General features: G+C 35.6%; 1 protein-coding gene across 1 annotated transcript; it reads right to left on the reverse strand.

The window, feature by feature from the left end:
* Window positions 1-1,286: 1,286 nt before the first annotated feature.
* LOC110724998 lies at window positions 1,287-1,857 on the reverse strand. The gene is made up of 2 exons (XM_021904479.1): window positions 1,615-1,857; window positions 1,287-1,532 (listed from the first exon to the last, which is right to left on the reverse strand). Exons 1-2 carry the CDS (start codon window positions 1,855-1,857, stop codon window positions 1,287-1,289), a joined length of 489 nt encoding a protein of 162 aa, XP_021760171.1.
* Window positions 1,858-19,395: the final 17,538 nt, after the last annotated feature.

Raw genomic sequence — 19,395 nt, forward strand, 5'->3', positions numbered from 1 at the left:
ATAGAGCTTCTTTTCCACTCTTTGACCCAAGACACCTCCAATTGCCGAATCGCTCGCATCACGTATCAACTCAAAAGGTAAATCCCATCTTAGGAATTGAGAAATAGGAGTAGAGATTAGAGCTTTCTTCAACTTATTGAATGCGTCCAAACACTTATCATCAAATATGAACTTGGCATCCTTGTGAAGAAGATCATTGAAGTTCTTTTCAATGAGCGAGAAATCCTTGATGAATCTTCTATAAAACCTGGCATGTCCTAAAAAAGATCTCACTCCTTTCACATTGACCGGAGGTGGAAGCTTCTCAATAACCTCAATTTTTTCTTTATCCACCTCTACCCCCTTGTGAGAAATCTTATGGCCTAGGACTATGCCTTCCTCCACCATGAATTGACACTTCTCCCAATTCAAAACCAAGTTCACCTTCTCACACCTTGCTAGAAATTTCTCAAGGTTTTCAAGGCATGCCACGAATGAAACACCTCCTACGGAGAAATCGTCCATAAACACCTCCATATCCTCCTCCAACATATCTCCATATATACTCATCATGCATCTTTGAAATGCTATGGGATCATTACAAAAGACAAACGGAATTCTCCTATAGGCAAATGTACTATATGGACAAGTGAAGGTTGTTTTCTCTTGGTCATCCGGGTGGATATGGATTTGGAAAAATCCCGAAAAACCATCAAGAAAACAATAGATATTGTGCCTCGTTAGTCTCTCAATCATTTGATCAATAAATGAAGGGGGAAGTGATATTTCTTTGTAGATGTGTTTAGACGTTTATAGTATATACACATCCTCCATCCCGTGACCATCCTCGTTGGATGTAGCTCACCTCTTTCATTCTCGACGACGATCATGCCTCCCTTCTTTGGGGCAACCCACTTAGAACTCGAGATGGGGAATATAATTACCACATCCAAAAGTTTGGTGATCTCCTTCTTCACTACCTCTCCTATTTGGTGATGTAGCTTTCATTGCCTCTCAATAGAAGGTAGAGCACCCTCCTCAAGGGTTATGTGATGTGTATATAAAGCGAAACTTATACCTTTGAGGTCATCAATGGTATAACCAAGCACCTTATTGCTTTCTCAAAACACCACACAGCTCTTGAGCTTGGCGCTCACTCAAGGAAGTGCTAACAATCACGGGAAAAGTAGAGATGGGTCCTAAGAATTCATACCTAAAGTGTGATGGAAGAGGTTTAAGCTCAACCATTGGAACACATTTACCTTCCTTTGATGTTGCCACTTGCAATGCTTCTTGTCTAGAAATTCTCATACACATTTTCTCTTAAACATCCCCTCAAGGCCTCCGTTGAGCACATCTTCATACAAAACCATCTCCTTGCTAGGAGTACCTATCATTTCCTTATTCAACAAAACATTCTCAAGAGCATAGTTAGAAGTGAGAAATTTCTCATGCATGGAAGACACAGCATGATCAAGAGAATCAATGAACATGCAATTTTCTAAAGAATAACTTGGATACTTCATACTATCATTCAAGTCAAATTCTATCACCTAATCCCCTAAAATTGAGTGAAATTTTAGCACTCTTCACATTTATCATGGCACCCAATTTAGCAAGGAATGGTCTCCCTACAGTGATAGGAATGCTAGCATCTTCGTCCATCTCAATCACCACAAAATCCACCAAAATAACAAATTTTCCAACCCTCAAAGGGACAACCTCAACCTTACCCTTAGGTAACTTAATTGACCTATCGACCAATTGCAAGGTGATGTTAGTAGGTAAGAGTTCCCTTAGCTCAAGTCTTTGGTATACCGAATATGGCATAAGGCTAACAATAGCACCTAGGTCCCATAAGGCATTCTCGATTTGCATTTTGTAAATGGCACAAAAGATGGAAAAGTTTCCGAGGTCTTTAGCTTAGGTGGCATCTTGTTCATTATAGTTGCACTACCGTTCTCGGTGAAGTTCACCTTCTCTACAACATTACAAGTCCTTCTACCTCTCAAAATGTCTTTGAGGAGTTTTGCGTTGTTGGGCATTTGGGTGACAACTTTGGTAAATGGTAGAGAAAGGTGAAGTTGCTTAAGCATGCCAATAAATCTTTTAAATTGTTCATCCAACTTGTGTCTCGTGAATTTTTGTGGATAAGGAAGTTTGGGTTTCACAATTTCTTTCTCCACGCTCACCTCACTAGGTTTGTCAATCTCAACCTCACTCAAAGATGCACCGTCTCTCTAATCTTCTACCAAAACCTCTTTTGTAGCCTCATTGGTCTCACTCTTCCTAGGAAAACTCTCCTCAAAAACCTTACCACTCCTTGTAACAATAACATTGACTGGTCTCTTGGGATCTAGGCCTTGGGAAGGTAAAGAAGAAGGACTAGCATGGTCTTTAAAAGCATTGGCAAGTTGAGAAATTTTGTTTTCAAGCAACTTATTATGAGTCATCATTTCATTACATTTCTTGTCACTTAAGGCCATGTAAGTGTTCAACAACTTTGTTTGATTTTCAATGATTTCTTCAAAATTAATCCTAGAAGAAGAAGAAGAGGATTGAACATAAGAATTATCATTTTGGGTCTTTGGAGCAAATCCGGGTGGAAGACCCCTTTGAGAGTTATTTTAAAAATTTCCCCTATTTTGATTGTTCTAATTACCTCTACCTTGATTATGGTTACCATAATCTTGGTTATGATTACAATAATTTTGGTTTCTATTTTTGCTATAACCTTGGTTGTTATAGTTACCTCGGGAATTTTGGTTCCCATGGTTCCTATTACCACTACCTTGGTTGTAGTTGTCAAAATTGCCATGATTTTTGTAAGTCCTATTCCATGAGCCTCTTTGATTCTCAAACCTAGAATCATTATTGTTTGACACATAGTTCACATGGTCATTCATATTTTCATCTTAATCATCACTAACATCCATACACGCATGAGGGAAATTAGAAGCATCATGATCATACGATCCACAAAAATCACAAAACAAGCATCCACTAGGCATGTTACTAGAAGAAGGAGAGGGTCGAGGATTAGAATTCATACCCCTCCCCTTAGATTGGGAGGGAAGACTTGAGACTTGGGAGGTAGAACTTTCCAACTTTGCCTTGATAGCGGGCATTTCCTTCCCCAAGTTTGTCATTTGTGAGGAGAGATTGTTGATTGCATTTAGATGATCAACCGAGTACACCGAAGAGCTACTCTGTCTAGTTGACTCCCTTTCTCCATCTTTCCAATCTCTATAGTATCTCACTACGTATTTAATTATGTCTACCACTTCCTCTTTCGTTTTATTAATGATGGGACCTCCGGCTCCTCCATCTAGACATGACTTCCCTTGAGGACTAAGGCCTCCATAGAATATTTGAATAATTTGGTAAGTAGGAATTCTGTGATGAGGACATTCTCTTTGATACTCTTTGTATCTCTCCCATGCTTCATAGAGGCTCTCACTAGGCTTTTGTTTTAAACCCTTGATCAAAGCTCTAGCCTCCGCCGTTTTCTTTTGTGGATAGAAACTGGATAGAAACTCCTTAGTCACTTCATCCCATGTCCTTAGAGAATTCATCTTGACCTCCTTGTCTAGCTATTCCAAGGCACGCCCTATGAGGGAAAAGGGAAAGAGCTTGAGGCAAATGAATTCTTGGGAAATTCCATTCACCTTGATAGTATTACAATATTTTTCGAACTCCTTGAGATGATTTAGTGGGCTTTCATGCTTGGCCCCACTAAATTGTCGCCTCTCTATCAAAGTGATCATTGTCAGCCTTATTTCAAAATCATTCGCCGATGTTGTAGGTGGAGCAATACCACTGTCAAATCTATATGCACCGGGAATCCCCAATTCTTTCAACACCACTCTTGGATTTTCTCCCATTCTTTCTTGTTCTTCTTGTTGTGGTTCTTCTTCACCTGAAGCGCTAGAACTCAAAGATTGTCTAGCAACCCTTAACCTTGAAATAGTCCTCTCAATCCCCGGATCAAATGGAACTAGTGAATGACCACGTTCTCTATGCATACAATCTCAAAAGAAATGATTAGTATCACGGCTACAAGTGTAGCCTAAAAAGAAAAATGTTTTTCCAATTAAGGATGAAATATACACAACAACTATAACAAAGCACCAAAATCATCCCCCGGCAATGGCGCTATTTTGACGCAAGGAAAATGTAGGTCGTTTTCAACCCTTTCCTAGAGCTTAACTAAATTTATAAACACTCGACCAAACTAATACAAGTATATGGTAAGTCAAGGGTCGAACCCAAAGGAATAAGTAGGTGTAAGCTATCGCCAAGGTCAAGCTACTTCGAAGATTGTAGAAATATATGGTTGGTAACTGATGAGTCTATTATATATTTATATTTATTCCCCGTCCCACAGTCATATTTGTGCTTATTTGAGCTCTGCGGAGCTATTTTTGTTACCAATGTATGTTTTCTAGTGTTTTTGTAGAGTTGGTATTATTTTGTAGGAATTTGCAGATTTATGAAAATTCCCGACTTATTGAGCCACTACAAAGACATTGGAGTCGGACCGTATTTTATGACCAGATTTTATTTGCCCGAGATCGATTTAGAGTAATTTAATTAGATGATTAAGAGCTAAATTTGGAGAAATCTACGAACTACAAATTAAAGTTTGTAGTCATGGATCATATTTAAGGACAAAGCTTAAATGTGGATAAAAATTAAAGGCCCGACCTTACAATAACAAACGATGAGTCTAAGAGCCCAGCAAAGAGCTCCACTACTGCCAGTCATCCGGGTCCGATCAGGCGGGCCATGTCAGATCGGGCCTTGAATTTAAAGGTCGTTGGAGTGGTTTCAGTGTTTCACCATGAGTTGGGCTTTGTTTTTATTTAGCTGGAGATTTATTTTTGTGAGGAGTTTGGGTAGGATTAGAAGTTGACTTGGTATCAACTTTTTTTTCCTTTCTTATAAAGGAGGTAGTAGTAGTACGTGCTAGGCAAGTTTTTATTAGTTTTTAGGTAGTTTTAGATTTCTTTTCTTTTTAGTTTTAGTGTTTTTTTTCTTTACTCTTTCTCTCTCTATCTCCGTAATTAACTCTTACATTTAGTTTTAAGCTTTATCTCTCTTTATCTTAATTCTTGCTTTTCATCATTCTTTCTTTAATCGCTTTGATTAGTTTATTATAATTATGTGTGAGTATTTTTCTTTCTAGGGTTTTTGGGGATCCATAAATAATAAGAAGGGGTAATTTATTGTTGTTGATTATCAATGCTTGATTAATTTATTATTGATTGATTTAATGTTATGCAACTAGATTTGCGCAGATCATTTATATATGAGTTTAGAAATATTGATTCGAGATTCGAGAGATGAGAATTGATGTTTAGGCTTAGTTTCAATAGGCAGGTTAATTTATAAATGGTTAAGTCGAGATTTGAGAGATGATACTTAATACCGGTAGATTTATTCTGTGATTATATTACGTAGTGAAAGCCCTTTATGATCTGGTTAATTGATGCATTGATGATTGATTATTGTGTTTTACCCTGGAATGTTATTTATTAGTGAACCTATGCCCTAGGCCTTTATTCCTTCATTTTCTCTTTACCCTTAATCTTAGTAGTTTATTTTCCCTTCAATTGATATTAATTTGTTACTTAATAATTTAGATTGTTTTAATTAATTAGGAATAGAAAGACCAGTTTTCCTGTGGATTCGACCCTACTTCCCTATCTGCATTAGTTAGAGGATTTAGGAATTACTTTTGATTGGGTGATACGACTTTAGCTTGTCAACATTTGGTGTCGTTACCTGGGGAATGGTTTTATTTTTTGTTTCTAATTATTATTGGAGTCTAGATTATCATTATTATTATTTTTCCTTATTATTCTTTATGAATTTAAAATATCCATGCTTACGCCACTACAAAAATTATATGATTTTTATGTAGCACTTGAATACTATTGTTGTCACTATCGTTTTTTTCATGAAAACCTTGAATGCCCTTATAGTGAGTTTTCTGTGCGTGCTGCTGATGATTTTAGAGTCTTTCAATTTACATATGATCATATTCGGAAACAATTAGTTGCTAATGAAAGTTATTGGAAGGCTCTTGATGAAAAAGTCTATGGACACTATAATAATACGAATTTTATTGAGGATGAAGAACCATCGGTTATAGAATTTGAGGTTGAAAAATTATTGGTTGACGAATCGGTGATTGAAAAATTATTAGTTGTAAAAACGGTGGTTGAAAATTCCTTTGTTGTTGATGAGTTTATTCGTAAGGGTGAAATTTTCAAGTCATTATTGGATGATAAAGACAAGGACTACCTCCATGTTCGTTCTATTAATTCTAAATTTTTAACGGAGGAAGTAGAAGGTTGTGGTATATTTTCATCTCTCTCTTTTGATTTTTCCTTCTACCTTGAGTTCTCTTTATGTGCTCCTAACCTTTTCTTTGTAAGTAATAATGTGCTTGCAATTAAGCTCTATCTAGTGCTTAATGAAATGTTTGCAGGAGCATTTGATAAGTTACTCAAGGGATTTAATTCTTCCGATTGAGACAAGGAGTATGGTCGAGCGGGACCTTGATAAACTAGCGCTTTGCGGGAGGCAAACTGTATTTTATTTTAATTATATTTTTTTCTTTATTTTTGTGTGCTTTTGTTTTTTGTTTCTTAGAGAGGTAAGGAGAGTGTAACTTATTCTTGTGGGAGTTTGTTTTTGTGAAGATTTTGGGCTAGAGAAGGCTTCATTCACGCTGGAACTGCACTCGTATTCGATCGGGTAGAGCTCGCCCGATCGGGCGCGCGTAGCGTCAGCAAAAGTCATCAACTTTGATAAGACATAACTTTTGCGTTTCTTATTGAATATTGGCGTGTAGCCTATCGTTGGAAAGCTCTTCAAGTCTAGTTTCTAATACAATTAGAATCACTTCATTATCACCTATATATCAAAAGGTATGATTGAAAGAGTACACCTTACTCAAATTTGGACTTTTTCCCACTAACACTTTGTTTCATTCTTGCCCAAATTTGTTCCAAAGAGATGCATTGCAATCCTTGAGGCTTTGGTGAAATTGATGTAGTGATGATGAGGAGTAGTCACCTTGACTACTAGCTTTCCTCTAAGACAATGAGGACATTGTCTAATTTAGCTTGGGGGGAGGTTCTCGTGTGCACCTGGTATATCTTTCACCCTCTATCTTTTTTATATTATTTATTTATTTATTTATTAATTTTGGTGTGCTTATATAGTTTTTATTTCTTTCTTAGGTTAGATTTATTGCTTTCAAAAAAAAAAATCCAAAAATACGTTCCAATGATTAATAAATCATGATTCCCTGTGCCTTTTGATGAAAAAATTTCGAAATGGTTTTTATTCTTGGTATATGAATATAAATATTGTGGATTAGTTGATCATGATTTGATATTTGATCGCCTTGGAACCTTAACATGCGTCAATTTTGCCCAACTACTTGTGAATATAGTACTTGACTAGTTTATTTGGTGAGGAATATGCGTTAGTTCCTGGTATGTCAATGAAGATGAGTATTGGTTTTCAACTTTTAGTAATGTTTGTATGACTCATTATTATGCACATCGAGGAGGGCGAAGGGGTTTGTTCTTTTAGGTGGCTTTCAGATGATTAGATATATTTGTTCCCTTCTTGCTACCCATGTTGTTACCTTGACTTTTCATTGTTATTTAGCCACATTACAAGCCTATTTAAGCCCCATTGGTTACTAGTCCCAAGCTTGGCTTAGGGGATCTTTTAGTTAGTGAGGTGAGGGAGTTGTAGTGTGCACATTATTTGCACAATGTGGGAATATAAGATGAGTAATTTGTTCTTTGATTTTGTGATCGGAAAAATGATGACAATTTGTGTTTCAAAGTTGAAAAATTTTCCAATGTGAGATAAAAGAAAAAAAAGAGCAAAAGAAAAAAAATAGTTTCAATGTTGAAGTGTCCTAATTGAAGGTTGCTCAAGAGAAAGAAATAAAAACAGAAAAAATAAGAAAGAAAAAAAAATAAGTTTCAAAAGAAAAAACGAGTTGAAGGTTTGTTAGTTCACTCACGTTCTATAATATCATATTTGTTTGAGTGAAGTTGTAAGTGTTGGAAAATGTTGTTATTATTGGTTGGTTTGTTTGGTGTATTTTTGTAGAGTTGTGTAGGAGATGTTTTGGTCATTATTTATTTTGACCTTGGTTGTATTAGGATTTTGGCTCCTTTATGCATTGCTTTTCTCTCACATTTTCCCAAATATTTCCTACCCTTTACCCTAGCCTTACATTACAATCTTTGAAGACCTTTCGACCTTTGTGCATAGAGTTGTGTGAATGTCAAATTAGTTGTTTATCAATGCGAAGAGTGATTTGATATATTTTGAGTCGACTATTAGGTTGAGTGCTTGTCTTTTTAGACACACGAGTGTTGTGAGTTGGGAGGACATTATTCACATTCAAAGGGGTTGGGATGGAGAGCGATAGAGTACATATTTTACTTGCCACATAAATGAGAGTTGAGTGTGTGAGTACTAGTCTTGAATTCTATATGCACACATATATGTATATGTATGTATATATGTATGTATCTGTATATGTATGTATATATATATGTATGTATCTGTATATGTATGTATATATGTATGTATGTATATATATATATATATATGTATATGTATATGTATATGTATATGTATATGTATATGTATATGTATATGTATATGTATATGTATATGTATATGTATATGTATATGTAAATATATATGTATATGTATATATATGTATATATTCCCTGTCCCACGGTCCTATTTGTTCTTATTTAAGCTCTGCGGAGCTATTTTTATTACTAATGTATGTTTTCTAGTATTTTTGTAAAGTTGGTATTATTTTGTAGGAATTTGCAGATTTATGACAATTCCCAAGCTTATTGAGCCACCACGAAGACATTGGAGTTGGACCGTATTTTATGACCGGATTTTATTTGCCCGAGATCGACTTAGAGTAATTTAATTTGATGATTAAGAGCTAAATTTGGAGAAATCTACGAACTACATATTAAAGTTTGTAGTCATGGATCATATTTAAGGACAAAGCTTAAATGTGGATAAAAATTAAAGGCACAACCTTACAATAACAAAAGACGAGTCTAAGAGCCCAGCAAAGAGCACCACTACTGCCAGTCATCCAGGTCCGATCAGGCAGGCCCTTGTCAGATCGGGCCTTGAATTTATGGGCCGTTGGAGTGGTTTCAGTGTTTCACCATGAGTTGACATTGTTTTTATTTAGCTGGAGATTTGTTTTTGTGAGGAGTTTGGGTAGGATTAGAAGTTGACTTGGTATCAACTTCTTTTTCCTTTCTTATAGAGGAGGTAGTAGTAGTACGTGCTAGGCAAGTTTTTATTAGATTAGTTTTGGTTTTATTAGTTTTTAGGTAGTTTTAGATTTCTTTTCTTTTTAGTTTTATTTTTTTTTCCTTACACTTTCTCTCTCTAATTTTTCTCTCTCTATCTCCTTAATTTAAGGTTCGTTTGGCATCGTTGTGATTTTCTTTTTTTTGGTTTTTAAAAGTATATGATTTATGTCACATAATGAATAAAAAATTATTTGAACTTATTAAAATGAATATAATTTTGAAAACTGACAACAGAAAAGTGGAAACATCTTTTTTTTGTTTCCTGTTTTTGGTTTTTAGTTTTTAAAAAAAATAGAAAACTAAAAACCAAAAATGATGCCAAACAAGCCCCTTAACTCTTAGATTTAGTTTTGAGCTTTATCTCTCTTTATCTTAATTCTTGCTTTTTATCATGCTTTCTTTAATCGCTTTGATTTGTTTAGTTATAATTATGTGTGAGTAGTTTTCTTTCTAAGGTTTGTGGGGATCCATAAATAATATGAAGGGGTAATTTGTTGTTGTTGATTATCAATGTTTGATTAATTTCCTATTGATTGATTTAATGATATGCAACTAGATTTGCGCAGATCTTTTATGTATGAATTTAGCAATATTGATTCGAGATTCAAGAGATGAGAATTGATGTTTAGGCTTAGTTTCAATAGGCAGGTTAATTTATAAATGGTTAAGTCAAGATTCGAAAGATGAGATTTAATACCGGTAGATTAATTCTGTGATTGTAATACGTAGCGAAAGCCCTTTATGATAAGGTTAATTGATGCATTGATGATTGATTATCATATTTTACCCTGGAATGTTATTTATTGGTGAACCTATGCCCTAGGCCTTTATTCCTTGATTTTCTCTATACCCTTAATCTTAGTAGTTTATTTTCCCTTCAATTAATATTAATTTGTTACTTAATAATTTAGATTGCTTTAATTAATTAGGAATAGAAAGACCAGTTTCCCTGTGGATTTGACCCTACTTCCCTATCTGCATTAGTTAGAGGATTTAGGAATTACTTTTGATTCGGTGATACGACTTTAGCCTGTAAGTAGTTAAGGTATCCATAAAGCTAGATGGTCGAGAAATTTAATATAATAAACACTGGGAATATAGGTTCCACATGCAAGCTCAATGATTATACTAATTGATGGATCACTCAATCAATTCAAACATTACAAAGGACAAACAATAGTTTCAATCAATGGAATCTAAAAGCTATCTCCTATAAGCCAAGCTAGGGTTCACTATGACTGGCTAACAAGGAATATCACAATCAAATTCAATCAAATAAAGCAATTCTAAAATCAAGGGTTTATGTCATTGAAATTTACAATGCAATCTAGATTATTCTTATAGGTTGTTCACTCCTAGTCTAATTAATCTCATGCACTACTATTTCAACCAATTTAATTGCAACAATTCAATCAATCAAGGATCATCAACTAGAAAAAATCATCAATCAAGCATGCTTCCCCTTCTCCCCAGCAACTAATCTACTCACTAATCATGGTGAAATTGAAAAACAAAACAAATTCAATCTAAAACATATTCATTTCAAGTTTAATCAAGAAGAAATTCAATCATTCAACAATTTCTAAAGCAAAGATTAAAATTCAAATCAACCTTTCAAGAATTAAAGGAAATTGCAATAAAAGTAAATTCGAAGGAAAGAAACCTCACAAGCTTTCATTGATTTGAAGAAAAAATCCAAGATCAAGTAGAATTCAAAGATCAAATTCAAGTACAATCAAGTAATCCTAAGCTTCTCTCTCTACTTTTTCTCTCTCTACTATTTCTAGAAAATAAGTGTCAAGTACACAATAAGTCGTCTCCCCTAAAAAAGAAAAGTCAAAAGCTATAAATAGAAATTCGAGACAAGAGAATCGGGGCTCCTGGTGCGCGAGCACCACCCACGTCGCGCGCCGGCACAACAGGATTTACGCGCACGCACAATGAGGTCCGCGGGTGTGCACCCATGCTATGGTGCTCGTGGCTTGCCTCCTTTGCTTGCTCGATCGATCTCTGTGATCCCGAGCATCCCTATCATCAATGCACTTGAGGAAATGCCTGCTAGAAGGGCAGCTCTTTTATCCTCTAAGCACTTGAACACTTCGAGCCAAAGCATTGCTTCCAAGGTTCTTGTGCTTGCGGAGCTAGCTTGAATTGCATGTTTGGATTCCTGAACTTAGCTCCATCAACCTCCTTGAATGCGCTCGAGCTTCCTCCTTGGTAGTGAAACCGAAGGAAACTCAACACACCTAAAAACAAGTCAAAGAAACGAAGAAGCGAGAGAAATAGTCGAGAAATGAATAAAATAACAGGAATATTATCAAAATCATGCATTTCTCTAGACTTACACACAAACACAAAAAACAAGCATTATTATGTAAAAACGCGACATAAAAGACTAAAAACGAGTATAAACTACAAAGAAAACCTAGCCTAAGAGTGCCATAAATGACACTCATCAGTTACTTATCCAAGTACTTTGGATTTCCTTGTCTATAATCTAACGATCTATTATATAGATTCAGGTTGATTGGTACTAAATACATACTTCACATGCTCTAAGAAAGTAAGTTGTGTGACGATTCCATATCGTAGCATATATGATGGATTTAATTGTGAATGATTCTCAATCTTTTCCACCCACATTACATTTTAGCTCATCTAGTTTAACTAAGTCTTGCTAAACTGTTTGCTATGTGATATAGTTGAAAGTCTCTACTATATTTTTTCTTGTTTAACTTAGTATTTATCTTGGCTCACACTTAGTTCAAACATTTACTTAGTTTTATACATACGGGTCGAAAGTCTTTCAAAGTCCTTCAATTCATGTTTAACACGGTAAATTCCTTTACACGTTTAAACAATTTATTAAGTCTATACAATAAATCATAATACCCAATATGTACTATATATCGTCTTTTGCTTGGTCCATTGTCCAAAATACTTTCAAATCTAAGCATTTAGCATTTGATAGTTAATTTACAACAGAGTTCGTAAACTTCTTATTGGACCTTAGAAGATTGACTCTTTCTCCCACTAAACTTCTTATTCATAAGAATTTCTATGTTTCTTCATAACCCAATCCTTTTATTAACTTTATGAGGAAACATGTTCCAATTCCTTTATGCAATGCTTCCTTCAAACCCATAATGGATTTCTTGATCTTGCTTTCAAATCTAGCATTATTTAGATTTTTCAAAACCCTTAGACTACTTTCATAGTCACTTCCAAAATCCTATTTTAGGAAGGTGGTTTTGGTATCTATATATTTTTCCATATTTCATGTGTGTAATTTTTCTAGAATAACCACGGAAAGACTTTAGCATTCTGATTGGTGAGTAGGTTTTTATTAAAATCAACTCCGTGAATTTAATTATATCCTTTTCAACCAATCTAATTATGTACGCATATACATTTCCACATTTGTTAGTTTTCTACTTGAAAACTTATTTACAATCGATGGGTCTTTCACCCTTCATGCAATTTAATCAAGTTTTAAACATGATTTTCAAACATGGAGTCTATTTCGGATCTTATGGCGTCTAAACATTATTTGGAATTTGGATTTTTCCTAGCTATCTTACAAGGAATTATTCCCTTACTATCTAATAATAAAAAGTATTCTTGTAAGTCTTAGGTCTATTTCTAACTTAATAGAAAACTTATAGGATTCAATCCAAGCCTCTAGTGAATTCTATACCTATAGGGGGTTATTGCATCAACCAGTGAGTTTCAAGGTGCTTCCAAAGCCCTTTGACTATCTTGATTTTACTCCAACTTTTCAAAAGTTTTGCGAGTGATGAATTCTCTTTTAAGGCACTTGTAAAGTCCTTTTGACTATTCTTGATCAAGTACTCTAATGAAGCCCTTTTAAGGTTTCCGAGATTAATAACTCTAGTTTGTTACTAATCTCGATGGTCACCGAGTTCATTTTCCTCCCACTTGTTGTTTTTGAGATGTGTTACTTTCCAGAAAGATACCACTTAGAGCAACAAACATTATGTTCTCAACTAGGTTGTGGAGGTAACGCCCGTAGTCTCGACTGAATGCTTACAAAGAGACATGTATATTGTCTTTGGGAAAAAGTTCGTTGTGAAACAAACAATTAGCTCCCACTTGAGATATCTTAGCCTTTAATGAGCCATTAAACTCCCACTGAACCACCAAGCTCTTGATAACCCGGTGAGCTCCCACTGAGTCGCTTAGCTCTCACTGAGCCAATGAAATCCCACTGTGGCTAAGAGTTTTAGACATATACTTGAAAAGACGTTAATTTTATTCATAACTGAATATGGTGTCCTTTCTTAGCTTCGACATTTTGTTTAGTGTAACATTATTCCTTTGTGCAAATCTTTAAGTACTTTATAGGAAGGGATGTGATCCATCATTGTTCGAGTCATTTTTAAATGGCATCGAGGTCTCTGTGAAGACACACTATGTTATTTGTGAAGTAATTTATGAAAATTTCAATTTCATAACTTTATGATGGTCATGCTTGGCTCAAGCAAACATCGCTCGATCTAATCTAGATGTTTTGATATCTTGCCAAGTGGTTTCTGTACTTCATTGAACTCTTGAACTATTCAAGGTCAAGTTTGTTCACATTTGATGAATATAGCCATATTCTTTCAAATTCCTCGTGAAACATTGAAGTAATTGAATCCTCTTTAGCTTTCGGAGTCAATTGTCTATACCAAGAACAATGGCTCTTTACTTTGTTGGTTTTTAACAAGTAAGACTTGCTTGTCTTAGAACAATTTCGAATCGATCAATTGTCAAGAGCCTATATAGCCTTGAGTACGTTCTTGTTAATGTGACATTGCTAAAGATGTCCAGAATACAAATCATATCTATGATTTGAACTTTGTGAGTTTTCATGTTAGGGAAATGTTTGTTTATAATCAAGCATACTTGACTCATGGTTTAGACAGACATTCCATTCATATAAATTTGCAACTATTGCTCTTTACTTTAATTGTGAGTCTTTCCGTGTGTTAACGGATTGTTTGTTGATTATGGAACACAATAATCATTTATTTTTTCTAGCCTTAGCTTAAAAGATCTTTAAACAAAGCATACGACCTTACAATTGATGTAGCACCACTTGCTTCATTCTAAGCTTGTAAGTCAATAACTTAGCTTATCTTCAATAGTTTGAGGTCACTTTCAAAGTGGAACACTCAAGCAGTGTCTGATACTTGTGAAAATAATAACTTGCTAAGTTAATTAGAATAACATGAACTCTTTAGCAGAAATGGAATCTTATTCCTTTTCTTTGTTCCTCGTTTTCTATAATTCATATCATACTTTATCTCATAATCTTTCAAAATCATTTCTTTAAGAGATTTTGACTTTTATACTATGTTAGGAATAATTAAGCATCTAATGCGCCATATAACCTTTTCCTGTAATTTGTACTTGAATTAATACATCAATGAGTTGTACTCACCTGCATGAAGCAAAAAGATATATATTGGTTGTCAAGCATTGACAATTTTCAGTTTCTAACTCAATAATTCATGTTTATCAAAACTAACTATTATTTTGAATACATGATTTCCAACCATCCTTTTGGACTTATAAAAGTCATTTATGAGAATTGTATTGCCTTTCCTTTCTTTACCAATCATGGAAAACAATATAGTTTGATTTGGAATTCTACAAATATAAGTGAAAAGTATAACCATTTATTAAGTAAATAACATAATAAGTTTTAAAATTAAAAGGTATTCATGCAAATTTTCAATCTTATTAAACGTCTTATCCACGCATTAAATTTGTCCCCATTTGGCGAGAATAAGTCGATTCCAAGATCCAAAGAAACAAAGAGTGATTAAGCATGCTTTGGCTTGTCTTAACACTCAATCTCCTTAGGTAAGCAACGCTTTCTAATGGCTCCAAGCCACTCTTGGTTGAATAAATCGTCGCATCTAATGCTTTCTCAACAATTTATTTACTTTGCAACGACATGTTAGGACTCCATCACTCATATCGTTGAGTACAACCAAAAAAACTTGTATGCGATGTCTTGCTTTGGCAAACCCATCCACATACCTTACGTATCCTAGGGAATAATAGTGATGCCTTGCTTTGGCGTAGCCCATCACTACTCTCAATAGGTCGAAGTGTTGTTTTGGAATGGCAAGTTTTACTCAATATTTTAGGGACCTAGGAATTCTATGTTGGTTGATTTAAGTGAACTTAATTAATAATCCCAACATTAAAAATCCTAAACATGAATATAACATAAAATTCAAATATAAATACTCATAAATATATATATCGAAAACATAAATAAAAATGCATTTGGCAACTAGCATGACCCCTTGAATCTTCAAGTCTTCAAGGGACGGCTTTTGCAACTTCATGGCTTCGTCTTCCAAGAACCTCCGTCTTCAAGACATGACCGTAATAATTCTAATACGAGTATCTAAGATTAGGACTAATCTTAATATTAAGGTACAAAAATACTCAACAGTTCGCAGACTATATTTAGAATTACAAAAACACATCATGGATCGCAGTCCGTATTTTCTATTTTAATCGGGCCCCACTAGTTACCATTTTATAAAAACTGTGAGAGAATATACATTCCATTCATCCATTCACTATTTGTGAATGGCCGATGCATTTTACAATGATAAAACAAGTAACAATGCATAAAATGCGCGTAAACTAGTAACTAATTTAGGTCATTAATCCAATTAACACACCTAATTAAAACTAGTCAAAGTTCTTTAATTGTAAATGTAATTTAACGCAATTAATTATTGAAGCTCCCACTAAATTCCGCATCCATCTGAATTAATCTAATTATTTAAGCCGGTAAACCCAATTATTTGCCAAAATTATATTTTGCAAATGCCGCTTAAAAAACCGAGGCCTAGCCTCCAACATTATTAAAATAATTAAAACCAAATTAAATTAATAAAATATAAATAAAATGGCAAAATAAGCAAACACGAAGCCAACCGGACTCAAGTGGCTCACGCACTACATGCGTGGCATATGCAATGCGACTTGGTGCATGTGCCTCCACCACCCCACGTAGCACTAGCTAGGTCCACCCTAGTAGCGTTTGCTACAAGTTACCTGATACTAGGCACATGCCCCATGGCTGCTTGCCCCTTCGCACCAAAGCACCAAGCATCAAGCATGAACTAGCCCACGACCCACGCATCACAGCAGCTTGCACGCACGCACGGCCAAAGCACGCTGTTGCTCGGCATGTGCGGCTGTCGTGGCTAGGCTCATACACACAGCCACGCTGCCATGTGTGGCGGGCACCAAGCAACCCACCTCTGCAGCCACATCTAGCTAGCCGAGTGGTTTTTCTTGGTTTTGCGAGCCATACACTCGGGATTAAAATTTGAGATTTTACGTGACTTATTTATTAATTCTAAATTGATTGAAGAACTAATTTAGTGAGCAAAACTGAAAAATTAAACAAGTCCAACTTTAATTAAAATTTCACAAAAAGTTCACGCAACCAAAACTATTTCCAGGAACCATTCATTAATAAAATAGGTTTAACTTGGTGAATAATAAGGGCAATCTCTCACTATTACTTTAATAAATTTAAATTAATCATGAGATTTTTGACAAAATAAAAGGGATTTGGAATTCATGAAAACTTATATCTTTAATACTTGTGAATCTTTGAAAAATTATATCTTCCAATATGAAGATAAAACAAATTTCTGTCACAAGTTTTAAACTTTTAATTCCAATCAACTTAATACATGATTAAATCAAAAAATGAACAAAAAATTCATGGAATTTAGTAACCTAAAGTTTCAATCACTTAAAACAATTAAAGATTGAATCTTTAGTACTTGGAAGCAACAAAGAACAAACATTCACACTTAATGCAATAAATTTGCAATTATGTGAAAAATAAAACCAAACATTCAAACACAAATTACCATCAAGTAATCATGCCTAAAAGAGTTTAAAATTGCATATAAATTAAGGAATGAACCAATTACATAACCACCATAAATATGCAATGAATTTTCAAGGTTAGAAAGACTTTAAATTTTTCGTCAAAATGAAAAATCCCTCGAAAAGTGCATTTCTGGTAGTTTTTGGGCTAAAAATATAGCCCTAAAGGGCAAAACCATTTCTAGAACGCCTTTTCCACCAAAACTTCACTATTTATGGGTGAAAATCTGGGTTCGGGAGCTGGAGCCAGCTCTAATATGGGATTAAAATTAATGAACCGAGCTACTAATCTAATTAGCAACTTAAAACCAGAAAAATTAAGCCATAAAAAACACCTTGAAAAATATGATTATAAAAATAAATGAGCAAGGCTCCGATACCGCTATTGGGTTTCGGTGAGTCCGACCCACTACGGAAGGAAACCTAACCCCAAAACCAAACTCACAATTATTATAACCATAAACATAATTAATATAAACACAAGACTAAGTAAGTAATTATTACCTTTGTAGTGTGCTTCGCTCTCTAAAACAAGCTCTTACTTGAAAGCCTTCAAGTCCCGCTCACACGGCGACCTCCTTCAAGGTCCACCCGCAACGCGAGCACTGAACCGGTCTAATGCCTTGGAGTTAGCAAAGCTCGACCTAAAAACACGAGTAATTAGTGTTCAAAGGTTTTCACATTGTGATGCCTTTTTCAACACTTACTTAAGTGAAGAATTCCCAACTCCTTAGGTTGGGATTTATAGGCAAAAGCTCCCCAAATTCCCATCGTCTTTCCATGTGGGAGATTTTGATTTTATTTATTTTATTTTAAATCTGAAATAAAATAAATAAGCAAGCTACTAATAACTCAACAAGTGTCAAGCTCACATGAGGGGTTAGGTGAGGACCATTTGGAGGAGGGGGGGACCAAACTTGGACCCCACTCTTCTCCTAAAAAACCGCCACCTCACTCTTATACCTATGTCTTGATTTTCACCACATGGTAGCCCCACTTGGGCACCAAGGCACCCCAAGTGGGCTGCCATGCTTCCCCTTATGCATGCGGCCACCCACGACCAGCAGGCCCAACACGCTTGTGTGGGCTACTGCAACCGTGGGCTGCTGCTAGCTCCCTAAGCCAGCAGGCCTTGCACCATATGTGCGGGCTGCTGTCGAGGGCTGCTGTTGGCCCTATGCGCACATGGTCGCGGCAGCCATGCTAGCTCAGGTGCGCTAGCACGCACCAGCCAGCCATAGGCTCGGCTTGGTGTGCTTGCTAGCCACCATGCCCCTAGCACTCGATTTGCTTAAGGCATTCCGATGATAGGGTTATTTTTGGGAATATGTTGATTTATTAGTTTTTCTCGTCTCATCTTTTTATTATTTTCGACTCGAATTCCGACGCTCGGTTTTGACACTCTAAGATTGAATTTCCGACGTCTAAATATTAATTACTCGGGCGACTCGTTAATTCCTTCCGAATTATTATATCGCTTCAATTCGCTAGTTTATTGGGTGTGACCCGAAGGACTCAATTAAGATTAAGCTGTAATATTAATTATTCATTAATATTACTGATCGGAAGTGGCCTCCACCCAAGCATTTTGATCACTTGACCTCACTGAATAATTAGCTTTCTAATAATTTCGAACCCTCTATCGGAATAATACACTTGTTCAAAGGACACCATTCCTTTCACCCTCAAGCGGCTTTTCATCATTTTTCTTATCCTCCTCCTCCTGATCTTCCCTAGAGGACGACTCCCTAAAAGAGTCAGACAACTCAACCTTGGCCTCAGTGGCCGCCTCCTCCTCGGCTTGCTTCAAAAGTTGGGCATTGAATTCATCATTGGCCGCATCAAACTTGTCATTCCAACTTTTGTAGTCGGAGCCCAAATGAATGGGTTTCCAGGTCAACCGCATGATGGCGTTGTAACTCTCTATCATTTGTTTGACCAGGTCTTCTTTCTCTTGCTTTGCCCAGGACTTGTATTTTTTCCCAAGTTGGGCCTCCTAGTTCTCCAGTCAGCTCTTTATCTTTCGGACGATTTTCTTGGGCCCATTAACCTTCCTGTCCGCCTCTTGGAAGGGCTC

Source organism: Chenopodium quinoa, unplaced genomic scaffold (genome assembly GCF_001683475.1).
Source record: "Chenopodium quinoa cultivar QQ74 unplaced genomic scaffold, ASM168347v1, whole genome shotgun sequence".
NCBI classification, from domain to species: domain Eukaryota; kingdom Viridiplantae; phylum Streptophyta; class Magnoliopsida; order Caryophyllales; family Amaranthaceae; genus Chenopodium; species Chenopodium quinoa.

Excerpts from the sequence above, each read along its gene's own strand:
- LOC110724998 (XM_021904479.1), bottom strand. The coding sequence starts at position 1,857 with ATGCAAATCGAGAATGCCTTATGGGACCTAGGTGCTATTGTTAGCCTT. Across the intron at positions 1,533-1,614 it reads ATGCTAGCATTCCTATCACT|GTGATAGAATTTGACTTGAA; the intron begins GTAGGGAGACCA and ends TTAGGGGATTAG.